This window comes from Desmodus rotundus, chromosome X (genome assembly GCF_022682495.2).
Source record: "Desmodus rotundus isolate HL8 chromosome X, HLdesRot8A.1, whole genome shotgun sequence".
Taxonomy (NCBI): Eukaryota; Metazoa; Chordata; class Mammalia; order Chiroptera; family Phyllostomidae; genus Desmodus; species Desmodus rotundus.
Window position 1 is genome coordinate 1796470 of NC_071400.1, and position 15386 is coordinate 1811855.

At 41.2% G+C, this 15386-nt stretch overlaps 1 protein-coding gene across 1 annotated transcript; it reads right to left on the minus strand.

Moving 5' to 3' along the window:
* Positions 1-421: 421 nt before the first annotated feature.
* On the minus strand, positions 422-2275 carry LOC128779992 (actin-binding protein WASF1-like). Its single transcript, XM_053917407.1, has one exon. It carries the CDS (start codon positions 2273-2275, stop codon positions 422-424), a length of 1854 nt encoding a protein of 617 aa, XP_053773382.1.
* Positions 2276-15386: the final 13111 nt, after the last annotated feature.

Genomic DNA, 15386 nt, shown 5'->3' on the forward strand with positions numbered 1-15386 from the left:
ACAGCACCAGAAATAAAGACCTTGGTAACCTCCAGAATTTCAATATTAGTCATCTTAAAAATATTTTAAGAACTATTTTAAGAACTGCCCATGCAGACATTTTTGTTCTGTTGAATAAATGATGCCATTTAAGAAAACTTGAAAATATTTACTGTGAAGATAAATGTGAAAATATTTAATAGTTTTCTTGGACAAAGAAGATAATGGATCTATTCTAAAGGAAATGCAAATCATTATTAATGACTTAACTAGTGGGAAATAAGACAGTAGAGAATTAGTTTCAATTTAGTTGGATTTATTTATTTGCTCATTTTCTCGATCCAATTATTCTCACTGATTGACCAAAATTATGTCCCCAGCTCAACGATAAATCAGTATAACTTGCTTCAGTTTTAGGAATTTCAATTTTGGCTTTTGGCACTCACTGATCTTCAGTTTTGTAGAGCAAAATACCTTTTCTTATTGCTGCCATCAGCGCAGTCCTTACTTTAGCGATTACTGGTAGAGGTGGTGGAGACTGCTTGAAGGTAGCATTCACTGGAGCTGGTGCAGCTGGGGTCACTGATGGACCTGATGAGCTTAAAAGGCAAGAAGGTGATTGTTCGAAAGAAAACAAAGACTGTAGGGTGGAAGGTTTTGCTGACTTCAAACTTGAAGAGTTTTGTTGGGGTGGAATCAAATGCCTGGTCGATTGTGCCATTGAAGACCTTTGTGACTGAGCAGCTGAAGGTCTTAATGACTGTGCCTCTGAACACCTTGACCACATGCTGTCTGAACTTCTTGTGGACAGGGAAAGTGAATCTCTTAGTGATGGAATCCAAGATCTTGATGATTGTGGACATGAACAGATGGATGAGAGTGGACTTGAATTTCGTGGAGTGGATGATCTTGGCAATACTGTAACAGGATATCTTGGTGGTGGAATACAATAGCTCGGTGATGGTGAAAGTGAAGATCTTGGCGATGATGAAATTGAAGATATTGATAATTTTGTAACTGAAGGTGTTGGTGATCGTACAGCAGACGTAGGGCCAACGAGATGTGCAACTGTGGCCCTGGTTTGAACACTTGGTGAGGTGACTGCCGAAGAAGAGAGAAGTGGAGGCATGCCCTGACCTTCAGCTTGTGCGAGTAGACTATCTATTGTCAGTACATAATACGGAAGAGGGTCCACTGCTGGAGTGGAGAAGCCCCTTTTAGGTGCAGTAATTGGAACAGCTCTGTCAGGAACACCTGGGAGGCAAGCAGCAGCAGATGTTGCTGCTGGGGTTCTCAAAACAGGTGATGGCAGTTGAGTTGGCAGATGTATGCTTGAGGAAGGAGTTTCCATCTTCGAAGCTTTCGATGCAGCTAACCAATCAGTTGGCAGTGACGGTGCTGAGGCTGGGGCCGTAGGGCTCACAAACACCTTTGTTTGAAGATGATTTCGAGGTTGGGGTTTACATTCTTCTCCCCTTCCAGTTCCATATCTAACGTATGTAAGTGAATTTTTCACCTCTCCGGCTCCATGCGTTGGCAGATAGGGAGAGCTGGATATCACTTCTCCTACAGCTCTCGTTACAAGCTTATTGATTTCACACAGTGGCAAACTGGAAAATGAGGAACTTTCATCTGGTTGATCCACATATGAAGGAGAGGCCTCTCTGCAAGCAGCTGGGACATGGTACACTGAAACATGGTCTTCCATCAGTTGAGTCTGAGGCACGCTTGCTGGTTTACTGGGATGATCTTTGTGCTGCTTTTGCTTGCGCTTCGCCCCCTTTTCTTCTTCACTCCCAGGGACAGTCTTTTCTTTATAAACTTGAAAGCGGTGTGAAGCATCAGGGGACACTTCTAAACCTCCTGTATCATCTGGGCAAAAAGGAGACCTATACATAGGTAATGTCAGTTCATGAGTATCGTGCGTTTCACACATTTGAACAGGTGCTTGCTTGGAGGAGTATACCTGCTGTGTCTGAATAGTTGTACTTTGGGAAGTCTGTGATTCCGTAATTCTCGAGGACAATCCTCCCTTCTGATCTTTGTAGATAATATCATTCATCAACTGGATTACATGTTCTTCTAAAATCACAACTCTGAAAGAGAGCCTGTCAACCTCCTTGCGTATTTCATCAATTATATCCTCAGCACATTTATTCAGATTATTTACTTGTGTAGCTATAGTTATTAAAGAAATCTGGATTACATGAATTAACTCATCTTGAATTTTTGTGGGTATTGCCAAAGTATTTGGATGCCCCTCATCTCCCTCATCTTCCTCTTTATTTACCGACATTTTAAATGTTTTAGTTCAGTACAAATGTTGAGGCACTTCCACGTGACCCCATTTTATTCATCCATACCTTTTTCTTAGGTCCCCTCTGAGCTCTGTCTGTTTCTCAGCCTCACAGGCACCATCTGATTCTGGCAGGGGCTGCTGTGATCTGAGAGAATTCTCTGCCTCCAGCAGTAACCCGGCAACCAAGCTCTGTGTCATAATCCCATGGCTGCGCCAGCAGTGATTGGACAGTGCCTCCACGTCATCACCATGCCCCCCTGCCCTGCTCTCTGCTGGAACAGGTTTCTCAAAGGCAGGGAGAGACTAGCAGGAGAGGAAGTCACAAAGTGATTAGTGAATTCTGATTTATTGTTTCTCAAGGGTGACCCTGGATTTGAGACCAAATTTGCTATGTGACCTCTAGCTTACTTTTCTGAACTCAAATAATACCTGTCCTTATCTGATTCCAAATTATCTTCCAGTTCAGATGTCTCTTGTAAGCTCCACTTGGATATCACATGGCTTTCTCAAACTGGTACTTAAAATTTGTTGATATACAAAAAGCTGTACGTAATTAATGTGTACAATTTTATAAATCTGGAGATAAGTAAACACCCATAAAACCATCACCTCAATCTATGCCATAAACCTCTCCATCACCTTCAAAGTTTCTTCCTGCTTTATTATTATTATTATTATTATTATTATTATTTGTCATTGTCATCATCATTTTTTGATAAAAACACTTAACGTAAGATCTAAGTTCTTAGTAAATTTTTTCTTCAGTTTCTTGTTTAGCTATTACATTTCCCCCTGCATTTTCCCCTGTTTGCCCATCTCCACCCAGCTTCAGCCCCCCTCCGCTCTAGCCATCACCTCACCATTGTCCATGTCTATGGCTCATGCATACCTGTTCTTTGGTTAATCCCCTCTCCTTTCATTTAGTCCCCCCCCTGCCTCCCCTCTGACAGCTGTCAGTCTGTTCCATGTATCCATGTCTCTGTTTCTATTTCATTCATGACTTTATTTTGTTCACTAGATTCCACATGTAAGTGAGATCATATAGTACTTGTCTTTCTCTGACTAGCTTATTTCAATTAGCGTAATGCTCACCAGGTCCATCCATGCTGTTGCTAAGAGTAAGATTTACCTCTTCTTTTTTTTAACTTTTGTTCAATTACAGTTGTCCCAATTTTCCCCATTCCTCTCCTCTGCCCTGCTACCCCACACTCCTACAGTCAATCCCCCACTGTTGTTCATGTCCATAGGTCATTCATACATGTTCCTTGACTAGACCCTTCCCCTTCTTTCCCCCGTTATCTTCCCTCCTCCACTCTGGTCCCTGTCAGTCTGTTCCTTGTTTCCATGCCTCTGGTTCTATTTTACTCATCTGTTTGTTTTGCTGATTAGGTTTTACTTATAGGTGAGATAATATGGTATTTGTCTTTCACTGCCTGGCTTATTTCACTTAGCATAATGCTCTTCAGTTCCATCCATGCTGTCATGAAGGGTAGGAGCTCCTCCTTTCTTTCTGCTGCATAGTATTCCATCATGTGAATGCACCACAGTTTTTTACTGATGGGCACCTAGGTTGCTTCTAGCACTGGCTATTGTAAATTGTGCTGCTATGAACATTGGCGTGCATAGGTCCTTTTGAATTGGTATTTCAGTATTCTTAGGGTATAAGCCCCACAGTGGGATCACTGGATCAAAAGGTAGTTCCATTTTTTGAGGAAATTTGATACTGTTTCCCACAGTGGCGGCACCAGTCTGCATTCCTACCAACAGTGCACTAGGGTTCCCTTTTCTCCACAACCTCACCAGCACTTGCTTTGTTGATTTATTGATGGTGGCCATTCTGACAGGAGTGAGGCAGTATCCCATTGTAGTTTTCATTTGCATGTCTCTGATGATTAGTGATGCTGATCACCCTTTCATATGTCTATGGGCCCTCTGTATGTCCTCCTTAGAGAAGTGTCTGTTTGGGTGCTTTGCCCATTTTTTACCTGGATTGTCTTCCTGGTGTTGATTCATATATGTTCCTTATATATTTTGGAGATCAAACACTTGTCCAATGTTTCATTGGCAAATATGTTTTCCCATATGGTTGGTTCCCTTTTCATTTTGCTGATGTTTTCATTAGTCATGCAGAAGCTTTCAAATTTGATGTAGTCCCATTTATTTATTCTTTCCTTTATATCCCTTGCCCTAGGTCAGGGGGGTCAAACTCATTTTCACCGGAAGCCACATGAGACTTGTGGTTGCCTTCAAAGGGCCAAATGTAATTTCAACTCCTTAACAATTAAGGAGTAGTTACATTTATACAGTCCTAAAATTATTTCAGCCCTTTGAAGGCAATTGCAAGGCTGATGGGGCCCCTGGTGAAAACGAGTTTGACACCCCTGACCTAGTTGATATGTTGGCAAAAATATTGCAGCATCGGATATCTGAAGTTTTTCTGCCTATGTTCTCCTCTAGAACTTTCATGGTGTCACAACATATATTTAAGTCATCTATCTATCTTGAGTTTATTTTTGTGTGTGGTACAAATTGGTGGTCTAGTTTCTTTCTTTCTTTTTTTTTTTTTGCATGCACCTGTCCAGATCTCCCAACACCATTTATTGAAGAGGGTATTTGTACTCCATTTTATACTCCTGCCTCCTTTGTCAAATATTAATATGGTCAAATATTAATTGACCATAGAGACATGGGTTTATTTCTGGGCTCTCCTGTCTATTCTGTTCCATTGATCTCTGTGTCTATTCTTATGCCAGTACCAGACTGTTTTGATTACCGTGGCCTTGTAATATAGTTTGATATCAGGTGTTTCGATCCCTCCTACTTCGTTCTTCCTTCTCAAAATTGCTGCAGCTATTCGGGGTTGTTTAGGGTTTCATATAAATTTTTGAAATATTCTATATCTTTGTGATATGTCATCGGTATTTTAATAGGGATTGTGTTGAACCTATAAATTGCTTGGGTAGTATGGACATTTAATGACGTTAATTCTTCCAATTCATGAACACGATATATGCTTCCATTTATTTGTGTCTTCCTTGACATCTTTCTTCAGTGTTTTATTATTTTCTGAGTACCGGTTTTTAACCCCTTAGTTAAGTTTATTCCTAAGCAGAGTTCTGGCCAAAATGGAGGCATAGGCAGAAATGCTTCACTTTCTTACACAACCAAAAGAAGGATAATAACCAATTTAAAAACAAAGAACAACTAGAACTGCCAGAAAATCAAACTGCATGGAACTCTGACAACCAAGGAGTTAAAGAAACATTCACCCAGACCAGTAGGAGGAGATGAGATGGGCAGCCCAGTAGAGAGGTTGAAGGCCATGGACCACATGGGCGAGGTGGGGCTGGCTGAGAGGACTCACAGCAAGGTGGTGGACTCATAGGCAAGGCAGGGCTGGCTGAATGGGAAACTAAAGACTCAAAGCTAGCTGTAAACTACTGCGGGGATTGCCACGGTGGGAAAAACTCCCAGCCTCACCCAAGAGAGTTGGTTGGAAAGTGAGGCTAGAGCAGAGCAAGCTAGCTGCATTGTTCCCTCTCTGACTCCTCCCCCCCCCAAAGGCAGCGCCACAGTGCAGCAAAGAGGGTTGCCTTGCCTGGCTGAATACCTAAGGCCCTGCCCCCTTCCAATATACCAGGTGCACCCAGACAAACAAATATGGCCCAAATGAAAGAACACATCAAGACTCCAGGAAAGAGCTAAGCAACAAAGAGATAGCTTATCTGACAGAGAGTTCAAAACACTAGTAATCAGGATGCTCACAGAATTGATTGTGCTTGGTCACAAAATGAAGGATACCCAAGTGAAATAAAGCAAAATATTCAGGGAACCAACAGTGATGGGAAGCAAACCGGGACTCAAATCAATGGTTTGGACCAAGAGGAAGAAATAAACATCCAAGGGGAACAGAATGAATAGACAAGAAATTCAAACAAATGAGGAGAGGCTTAGGAAACTCTGGAATGACTGTAAATGCTCCAACATCCGAATCACAGGGGTGCTAGAAGGAGAAGAACAAGAGCAAGATGATGAAAACTTATTTGAACAAATAAGGAAGGAAAACTTCCCCAATCCAGCAAAGGAAATAGACTTCTAGGAAGTCCGGGGAGCCCAGGGAGTCCCAAAGAAATTGGACCCAAGGAGGAACACACCAAGACATATCATCATTAAGTTACCCAAGATTAAAGATAAGGGGGGAATCTTAAAAGCAGCAAAAGGAAAGGAAACATTTACCTAAAAAGGAGTTCCCATAAGACTATCAGCCGATTTCTCAAAAGAAATCTTACAGGCAAGAAGGGGCTGGAAAGAGGTATTCCAAGTCATGAAAGGCAAGGACCTACATCCAAGATTGCTCTGTCCAGCAAAGCTATCATTTAGAATGGAAGGGCAGATAGAGTGCTTCCCAGATAAGGTCAAGTTAAAGGGCTTCATCATCACCCAGCCCTTACTATATGAAATGATAAAGGGACTTATTGAAGAAAAAGAAGATGATCAAAAAGATGAATAGTAGAATGACAACAAACTCACAACTATCAACGACTGAACCTAAAAAAAACAAAAACAAAAGCTAGGCAAACAACTAGAACAGAAACAGAATCACAGAGATGTTCATCACATGGAGCATTTTCAGTGCGAAGGGGGAGGAGAAAAATGGGGGGGCAGATACAGGGAATAAGAAGCATAATTGACAGGCATAAAATGGATGGGGAGAGGTGAAGAATGGTATAGGAAATGGAGAAGTGAAAGAACTTATATGTACAGCCCATGGACATGAACTAAATGGGGGGAATGCTGGAGGGTTAGGGGTGGAGGGTGGAGGGGGCATAAAGGGGAAAAAACGGGGAAAACTGTAATAGCATAATCAATAAAATATATGTAGTTCCACCACAGCAATATCAACGACAAATAAGCTAAGATTTATATAGGTGGGTTGGGAATCAGGGAAACAAGAAAGAAAGAAAAGCGTATGAGAAGCCTAGAGCAAAGAGAAGTTATTTTGACAGGATAGAGGGAGAAGGGAAACTAAGAGTCAGGAATGAAATACCAGGCTAAGTCAGGGAAAATTAAACGTTAAACAAAAAGGAAGGAAGGAAGGGAGGGAGGGAGGAAGGGAGGGAGTGAAGGAAGGAAGGAAAGGAAGGCAGGAGGAAGGTAAAATGCAGTAGAAGAAGGGAATGGTAAAATTTGAGATTTGAAATCCAAAAGTAGTGTCTATCTAGAAATAAGACTGAAGAAATGCAACAATAACCACCTTATCCACAGCCAATGAGCAAAGATTGATAAAGGTGGAGAGAGAAGGAGGGCATTTTAAGAAAGGGAGAAGGAATGTGAGATGACTAGTGACAATCTCAAATGGTTTTGAGAGCCTGGACGGGGGAACAGTAGTAATAGTGCTGGAATAGAAACAAGGGGTAGCAAGAGAGAAAATAGAGTTTAGAACAAATATATGAAGAGGGAGGAAGGAGGCAGTAAGGAGTAAGAGAAGGGAAGAACTATATGTGAGATTGGAAATAAACTATGTTACAAAACCTGGTGCCTTATTATGCCAAACTTGAAGGGTAAGAAATGAATGTTCATCTGCTTTGCAGTAGAGAAGATAGTGTCTTGTTGTGCCTGTCTCCATTTTCTCTGCTCTGCTGGGTTTAGTACATCAGGGCCCAAGGACGAGCTGTGTAGCACAGAGTGTCTGGCTCAGGGCCTTTTTCTCCTTTTCCCTGAGGAAATGTACTCAGCAGGAGACACCTGAGCCTGACCTGGCCACTCTGTGGAGCCTATAATACAGCAGGTGGGTGTTGGGTTCGCCTGTCTGTGAAAGGCTCTGGCTGACTGGAGCAAATTTCAGGCACTCAGCTCCTGCCTTCCAGACCTGAGCCCGCTGCTCTCTCACGGGAGGTTCGGCCGGAATTCTCCACTCTGAGGTGCCCCCTGCTTGGGAGGTGTGCTGGGTGGGGTCCTCCCGTTCAGTGTTTTCTCTGCCTCTGAGTTGTGTGGTTAGCAATGCTGCTGCATCCCGCGTGTGCTCACTGGCCTGCGTGCCCGGGTCCCTGCCCAGGCCTCGGTACCTCTCAGCTCCCCTTAAGAGAGGGTCTCTCTGCCCACCCCCCTCACGCTGTAGCACCGGTCCCTGGGGGTCCTGTTCTCCATGTGCTCCCTGTCCCCAGAAGTCACAGGGTCTCTCATGGTCAGGGCTGGCCACCTGCTTACAGGCACTCCGACAATTTTACATAAAGTTTCTGAATCTTTCCTGGATGGTGTTGGGACAATCCCTCATCTACTGTAACACAAGGCGGTGACAGTGTGCGCGCTGACCCTGGTCCCTCCAGAGGTCTCAGCCTCGGACCTGCCTGTCCCCCTGGTGCTGTTTCTGGAGTCCCCACCTCCCACTCCTTCTCTCGCAGCCCCTGTGGCTCACGGGTCCTGAGCCGAGCTACAGCTGCCAGGACTCTGTGCAGCCAGCAGTGCTGGGCTGGGCAGCGGTGGTGGTCTGCCTAGACAGCCAGGTACGCTGGCTCCTGGGGGACCCTGCAGGGCTGGCCAGTTCTTGCCCACTGCTATGCACTCTCTGGGCTCTCATCTGTGTACACGCTCACTCACAGACACTGTTACTCTCAGCTCTGTGTTTTGACTGCAAGTCCACTCCGTGTCTGGGAGCAACTGGACGGAGGTGCCAGTTATCTGCAGCCATTTGGATCTCCTCAGATTTCCTTCTTTTTTGTGGCCCAGTTGTATTCCACTGTGTAAATGTACCACAGCTTTTTTATCCACTCAACCAGTCTCATCAGGGAAAAAAAAAGGAAGAGGGCCCATTTAAATAAATCAGAAATTAAAGACAAGAAGTAACAACTGAAACCAAAGAAATATAGTAATGGAATTTTTGGAACTCCTTACTCCATCACGTTTACTGACCTCACCCTGGACATTTCACACAATATAGGAAAACTTAAAAGAATTAAACTTGCTTGGCAAGAGATAATAATACCATAGGGCATTAATATTTTATTAATATTAAGATTAATATTTTAATAATATTATTTTATTTAGAGTACAACCCACGGAAGGGAAATCATTGGGATATACACATGTTTGATCTGGATGATGTAAGGAGGGGAGTGCTTGGATGCAGTGATATGCATAGGGGCTTGAATCTTTTGAATCAGTGGCAAAGCTATACCTAACAGTTTCCCTGAGGGCTTCCCCAATGCAGATGTTTAAACTTATTTTATTTATGTATTGGGGTGTATTAAGGAAGTCACCACTCCAGAGACAGTGGTCTTTGAGTTTTAAAAGAAGAGATCCAGACGATACTTGTTCAGGTGAGTTTTAATCTTCCTTTAGCATCTATGAAGGCATCAGAAACCTCCAAGAATATAATTTTCTTCCCATAGAATTCTTCTTAGAGAACTTGCCTTTTTAAAAATAATTTTCTTTAATATTACTAGGTAATGCTCTCAGTTCATCCAGTGTTTTATTCCTCTCTTGTGTTCCTACAAAAAGATGATCCCTTTCAACTAAATATTTTAACTATGACCTATTACCATTCTCATTTGTATCATTTTTCAGTCTCCCTTTGAAACCATAGAGGTGATTTTCCTCCATGACATGTGTATTAAGTGCCTGCTACCTTTGTGTGTCATTGTATATGTGCAGGTGGGGGGAAGGAGTCTCTAAAATACAGCTGAAGGCAATGTGAAGTCCATTTAACAGGTATATGTGTGTTCTAAAGAAGACACAATTTGTTTTTTTTTTCTGTTAGAAGCTTTACTCTTCAGTATGTTAAAGGTATTTTTATTAAATTTATTGGGGTGACATTGGTTAATAAGATTATATATGTTTCAAGTGTGCATTTCTATGTTATATAGTCTGTATATTGTACTGTTGTTCCCACCACTCAAAGACAAATCTCCTTCCGTAGTCCCTTCAATAGTTCAGCCGGTAGAACAGAGTGTAGTTGATTTCTAAATCTCCTTCCATCATCATGTAGTTAACTCACTTTACCTTTTCTACTTCACCCCACTCCTTCCTCTGGTAAACAGCATACTGCTGTCTCTGTCTATGAGTTTTTGTTTCATTGTCCAATTTGTTTGACCATGCTGTTGAAATTATAATTTTAATGTAGTTCTTTCCATGGCAACTAATTGTGATTTTAGAAATGGAGAATATGAATATTAGTATTCATCACAGGATATGAAATGAATATAAAGACAACTGGGATGGACACCTTGGAATGTGAGCAGTGATTGGCAATAGAATACTACTTGTCATATTTTTGTCTTCAGTTATTTTTAACCATGTAAACTATTCTTAAAATTTTTAAGAAAAATTAAATTATACCTTTAAAGAAATCATGCAAGTAGATAATTTTAGATATTCCTAGTAAGGACCAGACCTGACTTGGACACGAATGAGAGCACATAGACCAATAATGTGTCTCTACTTTGTTTTAACATTGGAAATAACGTGGGGGAAGGACAAGCGCCTGAATGGCATCATTGTCAGGGGTCCCAAACTAAATGTGTCTCATTTGTACTAGTAAAAATGTTACATTGCTGATAAAATATATTATATGAATACAATGGAGCCCTTTTTAAATACCACCCATGATTTCACTGGAAAATTACAAGGAATACATTGTGCAACAAAACCAGGAATATTTTGGCTTATATTTGTTAAGAAATTTAAAGTTGGTTATTTTTAGTTTAGTGAATAATATCTATGTTTTCTGATAAAATTTAAAGTACCAGACAAAGCACAATTCATATTATAGCATTAAAAACTGTCTTCATTCTGTTGGTGGTTTTTAGTTTTTTAATTGTAATTGTATATATTTACTTTAAGCTTTAGTAATCTGATAATTACATTATATAGAGAAAATATGCCATCTTTAACATAAGGGTAATTTACTGATATACTGCTCTAGATTTCACATAAGATACTTAATCCTTTACAGAGTTGATAAAGCTGTAGAAAGCAAACCATATCTAGTACTATTTAATCTTCCTGATCACTTTTACCATAGTTCTTTATTCTTCTAATAAATGTTGTATTCTAACCTACTTTTCATTCCACAGAGTGATCACTTAACATCCTTGTTTGGATATGTGGTCAGCATACATTGACCTAAGTAGAAATGCTATATGGCTGTGCCAAATGTATGGTAGTGTGTGTGTGTGTGTGTGTATGTGTATGAGTGTATGAGAGAGAGAGAGAGAGAGAGAGAGAGAGAGAGAGAGAAGGAGACAGAGAGAGGATTCAACACAGTGTCATATCGTTTTGACTGTTTTGACTCACTTGAGTGATACTCTGCATTTTATTTGTTTCACAACCAATTATGTTCTTATCCAATGTATTGTGCATACCATTTATTTGAGAGGGAGAAGATAAGTAAATTTTAGTAATGTAAAATCAAATGAAGTTTGGGATAAATGAATGAATACAAACAATTTTATATGATTAGGCTATGCAATTTGTGTTATCCGTTGGTTAATCTATTATTAATGGTGAAAGTCAATTATATAAAGCCATATTATACTGAAAGTCAGTCCCTTCTTATTATCAATGGGGATTCCATACAAATTTCAGGGTACAGTTTTTTCTAAGTACTTTTTCAACACACTGCAAACAATTCATTTCGTGATATTTGAAATAATAGGCATTTACCCATTTTGAAATAGGCACAACACTACTTGTTTCAAAGGGATTTTATTTCAAAAACGAACATTGCAACATAGGCAGACATGGCTTGCCTCCTCCCACAACCACATAAAAATTGGTGAGGGACAAATACCATATGACCTTACCTTTAACTGGAACATAATCAACAGAAGAAAAAAGCAAACAAAATATAACCAGAGACATTGAAGTTAAGAACAATGTAACAATAGCCAGAGGGGAGAGGGGAGGGGACAGTGGGGAGAAGGGTTTTCAGGACACATGGACAAAACCAAGGGGGAGGGTGGAGGTGGAGGAGGGAGGTGGTTATGGCTGGGGTGGGGTGGAGGGGTGGGGAGAAAATGCAGACAACTGTAACTGAACAATAAAAAAAATAAAAGGAAAATGAAAAAAATTACAATTAAAATATAGAACAACCATCACTCAGAACCATCAGAAATCAAGTTGAATAGAAGTCTGATAACTATGGAATTAAAGAAACCACAGCCATCCAGACTGGTAGGAGGGGCGCAGACACAGAACGGGCTGGTCCCACACCCGCAAGTGGTAGATACAAATTCAGGAGGGATATCTTGGGAGTGAGGAGTCACAGCCCCACACTAGGCCCCCCAGCCCAGGGTTCCAGTGCCAGGAAGATAAGTCCCTACAACTTATAGCTACAAAACCAGCAGGGATTGAGTTGGTTGAAGAAACTTGGAGCCCCAAGCAGTTCCTCTTAAAGAACCCACACACAGACTCATCTACTCAGACTCACTCCCTCTGAGCTCCAGCACCAGGGTAGCAGCTTGAAAGGCACCAGTGGCATACAGGGAGAAACTGAAGTGTCTGGCATCAGGATGAGCAGAGGTCACTGCCCCTTTTCTAAACCCTCCACAGAGCCACCAAGCCACAGAACCAACAAGCTGGTACCATATCTGAGACGCCATTAACCTGGCTAACACTGTATGACCAGCCTTGGAGACACCCAGAGACTCTGCCCCACCCAACTTATGAACTGCTCCTCCATATGAATGGCCAGTCTTGGCTCATGCTGCACACCTTCCTAAATCCTCTCAGACAAGCAACACCTGGCCTCAGTGAGCCCCAGGCCTGCCACTAGCACCAGCCAGACTAGCTTCAAACCTTGGCTTTGCTGTGTGGGTGTGAATCCAGGATTCTCCAGGATTCCCCAAGCCCAGCACGAGTAGCAGGTCTCTCAGATTGCTTTATAGTTCAGACAGGGAGGCCCTGGGCAGAACACAGGTAGGGGCTGACCTTTGCCCGCACCTCCTGGGAGACCCCCGGGCCTGCACACCCAGTGGACAGCTACAGACCACACTGGAACACCACAACCCTGCCCTTGCAAAGCTGATTCTCCAAGGATGGCAGGGGTTGGTGGTGAGTGGTCACAGCCAATCCTTGCAGCTGACTGGCCTGGGTAAATCCCTCCCATTGATCTAACAGCAGCAACCAAGGCTCAACTACAAGAGGAAGGTGAACTCAGCCCACACAAAGGGCTCATCTTCAGTACCCAACTTGGGTGATAGGAGAGGCTGTGCCACTGGACCCTACAGGACACCGACTACATTAGGCCACACTACCAAGACAGGGAGTCAAAGCAGCTCTACCTAATACATAGAAACAAACACAGGGAGGCTGCCAAAATGAAGAGACAAAGAAACATGGCCCAAATGAAAGAACAGATCAAAACTTAAAAAGCTAAACAAAATGGAGATAAGCAATCTTTCAGATGCAGAGCTCAAAACACTAGTTATAAGGATGCTTGAGGAACTTAGTGAGGGCCACAGCAGCATAAAAAGATCCAGTCAGAAACAAAGGATACACTAATTGAAATAAAGAACAATTTACAGGGAAACAATAGTAGAATGGGTGAAGCTGAGAATCAAATCAATAATTTGGAACATTAGGAAGCAAAAAACAACCATGCAAAACAGCAAGAAGAAAAAAGAATCCAACAAAATGAGGATAGTATAAACAGCCTCTGGGACAAGTTTAAGAGGTCCAACATTTGCCTCATAGGGGTGCCAGAAGGAGAAGAGAAAGAGCAAGAAATTGGAAGTCTATTTGAAAAAATAGTGAAAGAAAACTTCCCTGACTGGGTGAAGGAAATAGACATGCAAATCCAGGAAGCACAGAGAGTTCCAATTATGATGGATGCAATGAGGCCCACTCCAAGACACATCATAATTAAAATGCCAAAGGTTAAAGATACAGAGAGAATCTTAAAAGCAGCAAAAGAAAATAAGTTACTTACCCACAGGGAAATTCCCATATAAGACTGTCAGCTGATTTCTCAAAAGAAACTTTGCAGCCAGAAATATTCAAAGTGATGAAAAGCAGGGACCTACAGCCAAGATTGCTCTACCCCGCAAAGCTATCATTTAGAATCAAAGGGCAGATAAAGCACTTCCCTGACAAGGTAAAGATAAAGGAGTTCATCATCACCAAACCAGTATTATATGAGATGTTAAAGGGAGTGATTTAAGAAAAAGAATATGAAAACTATGAACAATAAAATGGCAAAATACATATCTATCAACATTTGAGTCTAAAAAACAAACTAAGCAAACAAGAAGAACAGAGACAGAACCATGGATACGGAGAACATTTTGAAGGTTGCCAGATGTGAGGAGGGTGTGGGGGAATGGATGAAGAGGTGAGGGAATTAAGAAGTACAAATAGGTAGTTAGAGAATAGCCCTGGGGGTATAAAGTGCAGCACAGGAAATGGAGCAGCTAAAGAACTTATAAGCATGACCCATGGATGTGAATAATAGTGGGGGATTGCCTGAGGGAGTGGGGGCTGCTGGGTGGAGGGGGGACAAAGGGGGAAAAATCAGGACAACTGTCAATAAAGTATAATGTAAACATTTTAAAATACAAAGTGATTTTTATTTCAAAAACTTATTTAGTAATACAATCTCTGTAGTGCTTTTTCCACACAGTGCACAAAAGCATGAGACAAAGCAAATATAAGACAAGAGCTATTAGATGAATAATAAGAGCACAATTATCATCCATTTAAAAATAGTACCAAAAAGATCTTGAAGTGTTCATATAACATTAATGTTTTTGTCAACAGTAACATACATTTTCCAAAATAGTACACACATTATAATGAGCAATAATATGTAAAAATTAACTATATGATTTAACATATAGTCAACATTAAAAAAAAGATACACTATTCATTCAACTTGGACATTTCGGTCATCACTTAATGGAATATTTTTAATACTCTTAAAGCTTTTATTTACAGAAACACAGTAAATTCTGGAGAACACTTCAAAATTTTCGCAGTAAAAGACTAAAACTGGTGATGTAAACTAGAAGGCTGAAAAGGCACCTAAAACATTCATAAGGCTGTATTGATATTCACAGTTTTCTTAAAATGCTGAATTGTTTAGTTAATATGTACATCTGTCTACTTGACTTAG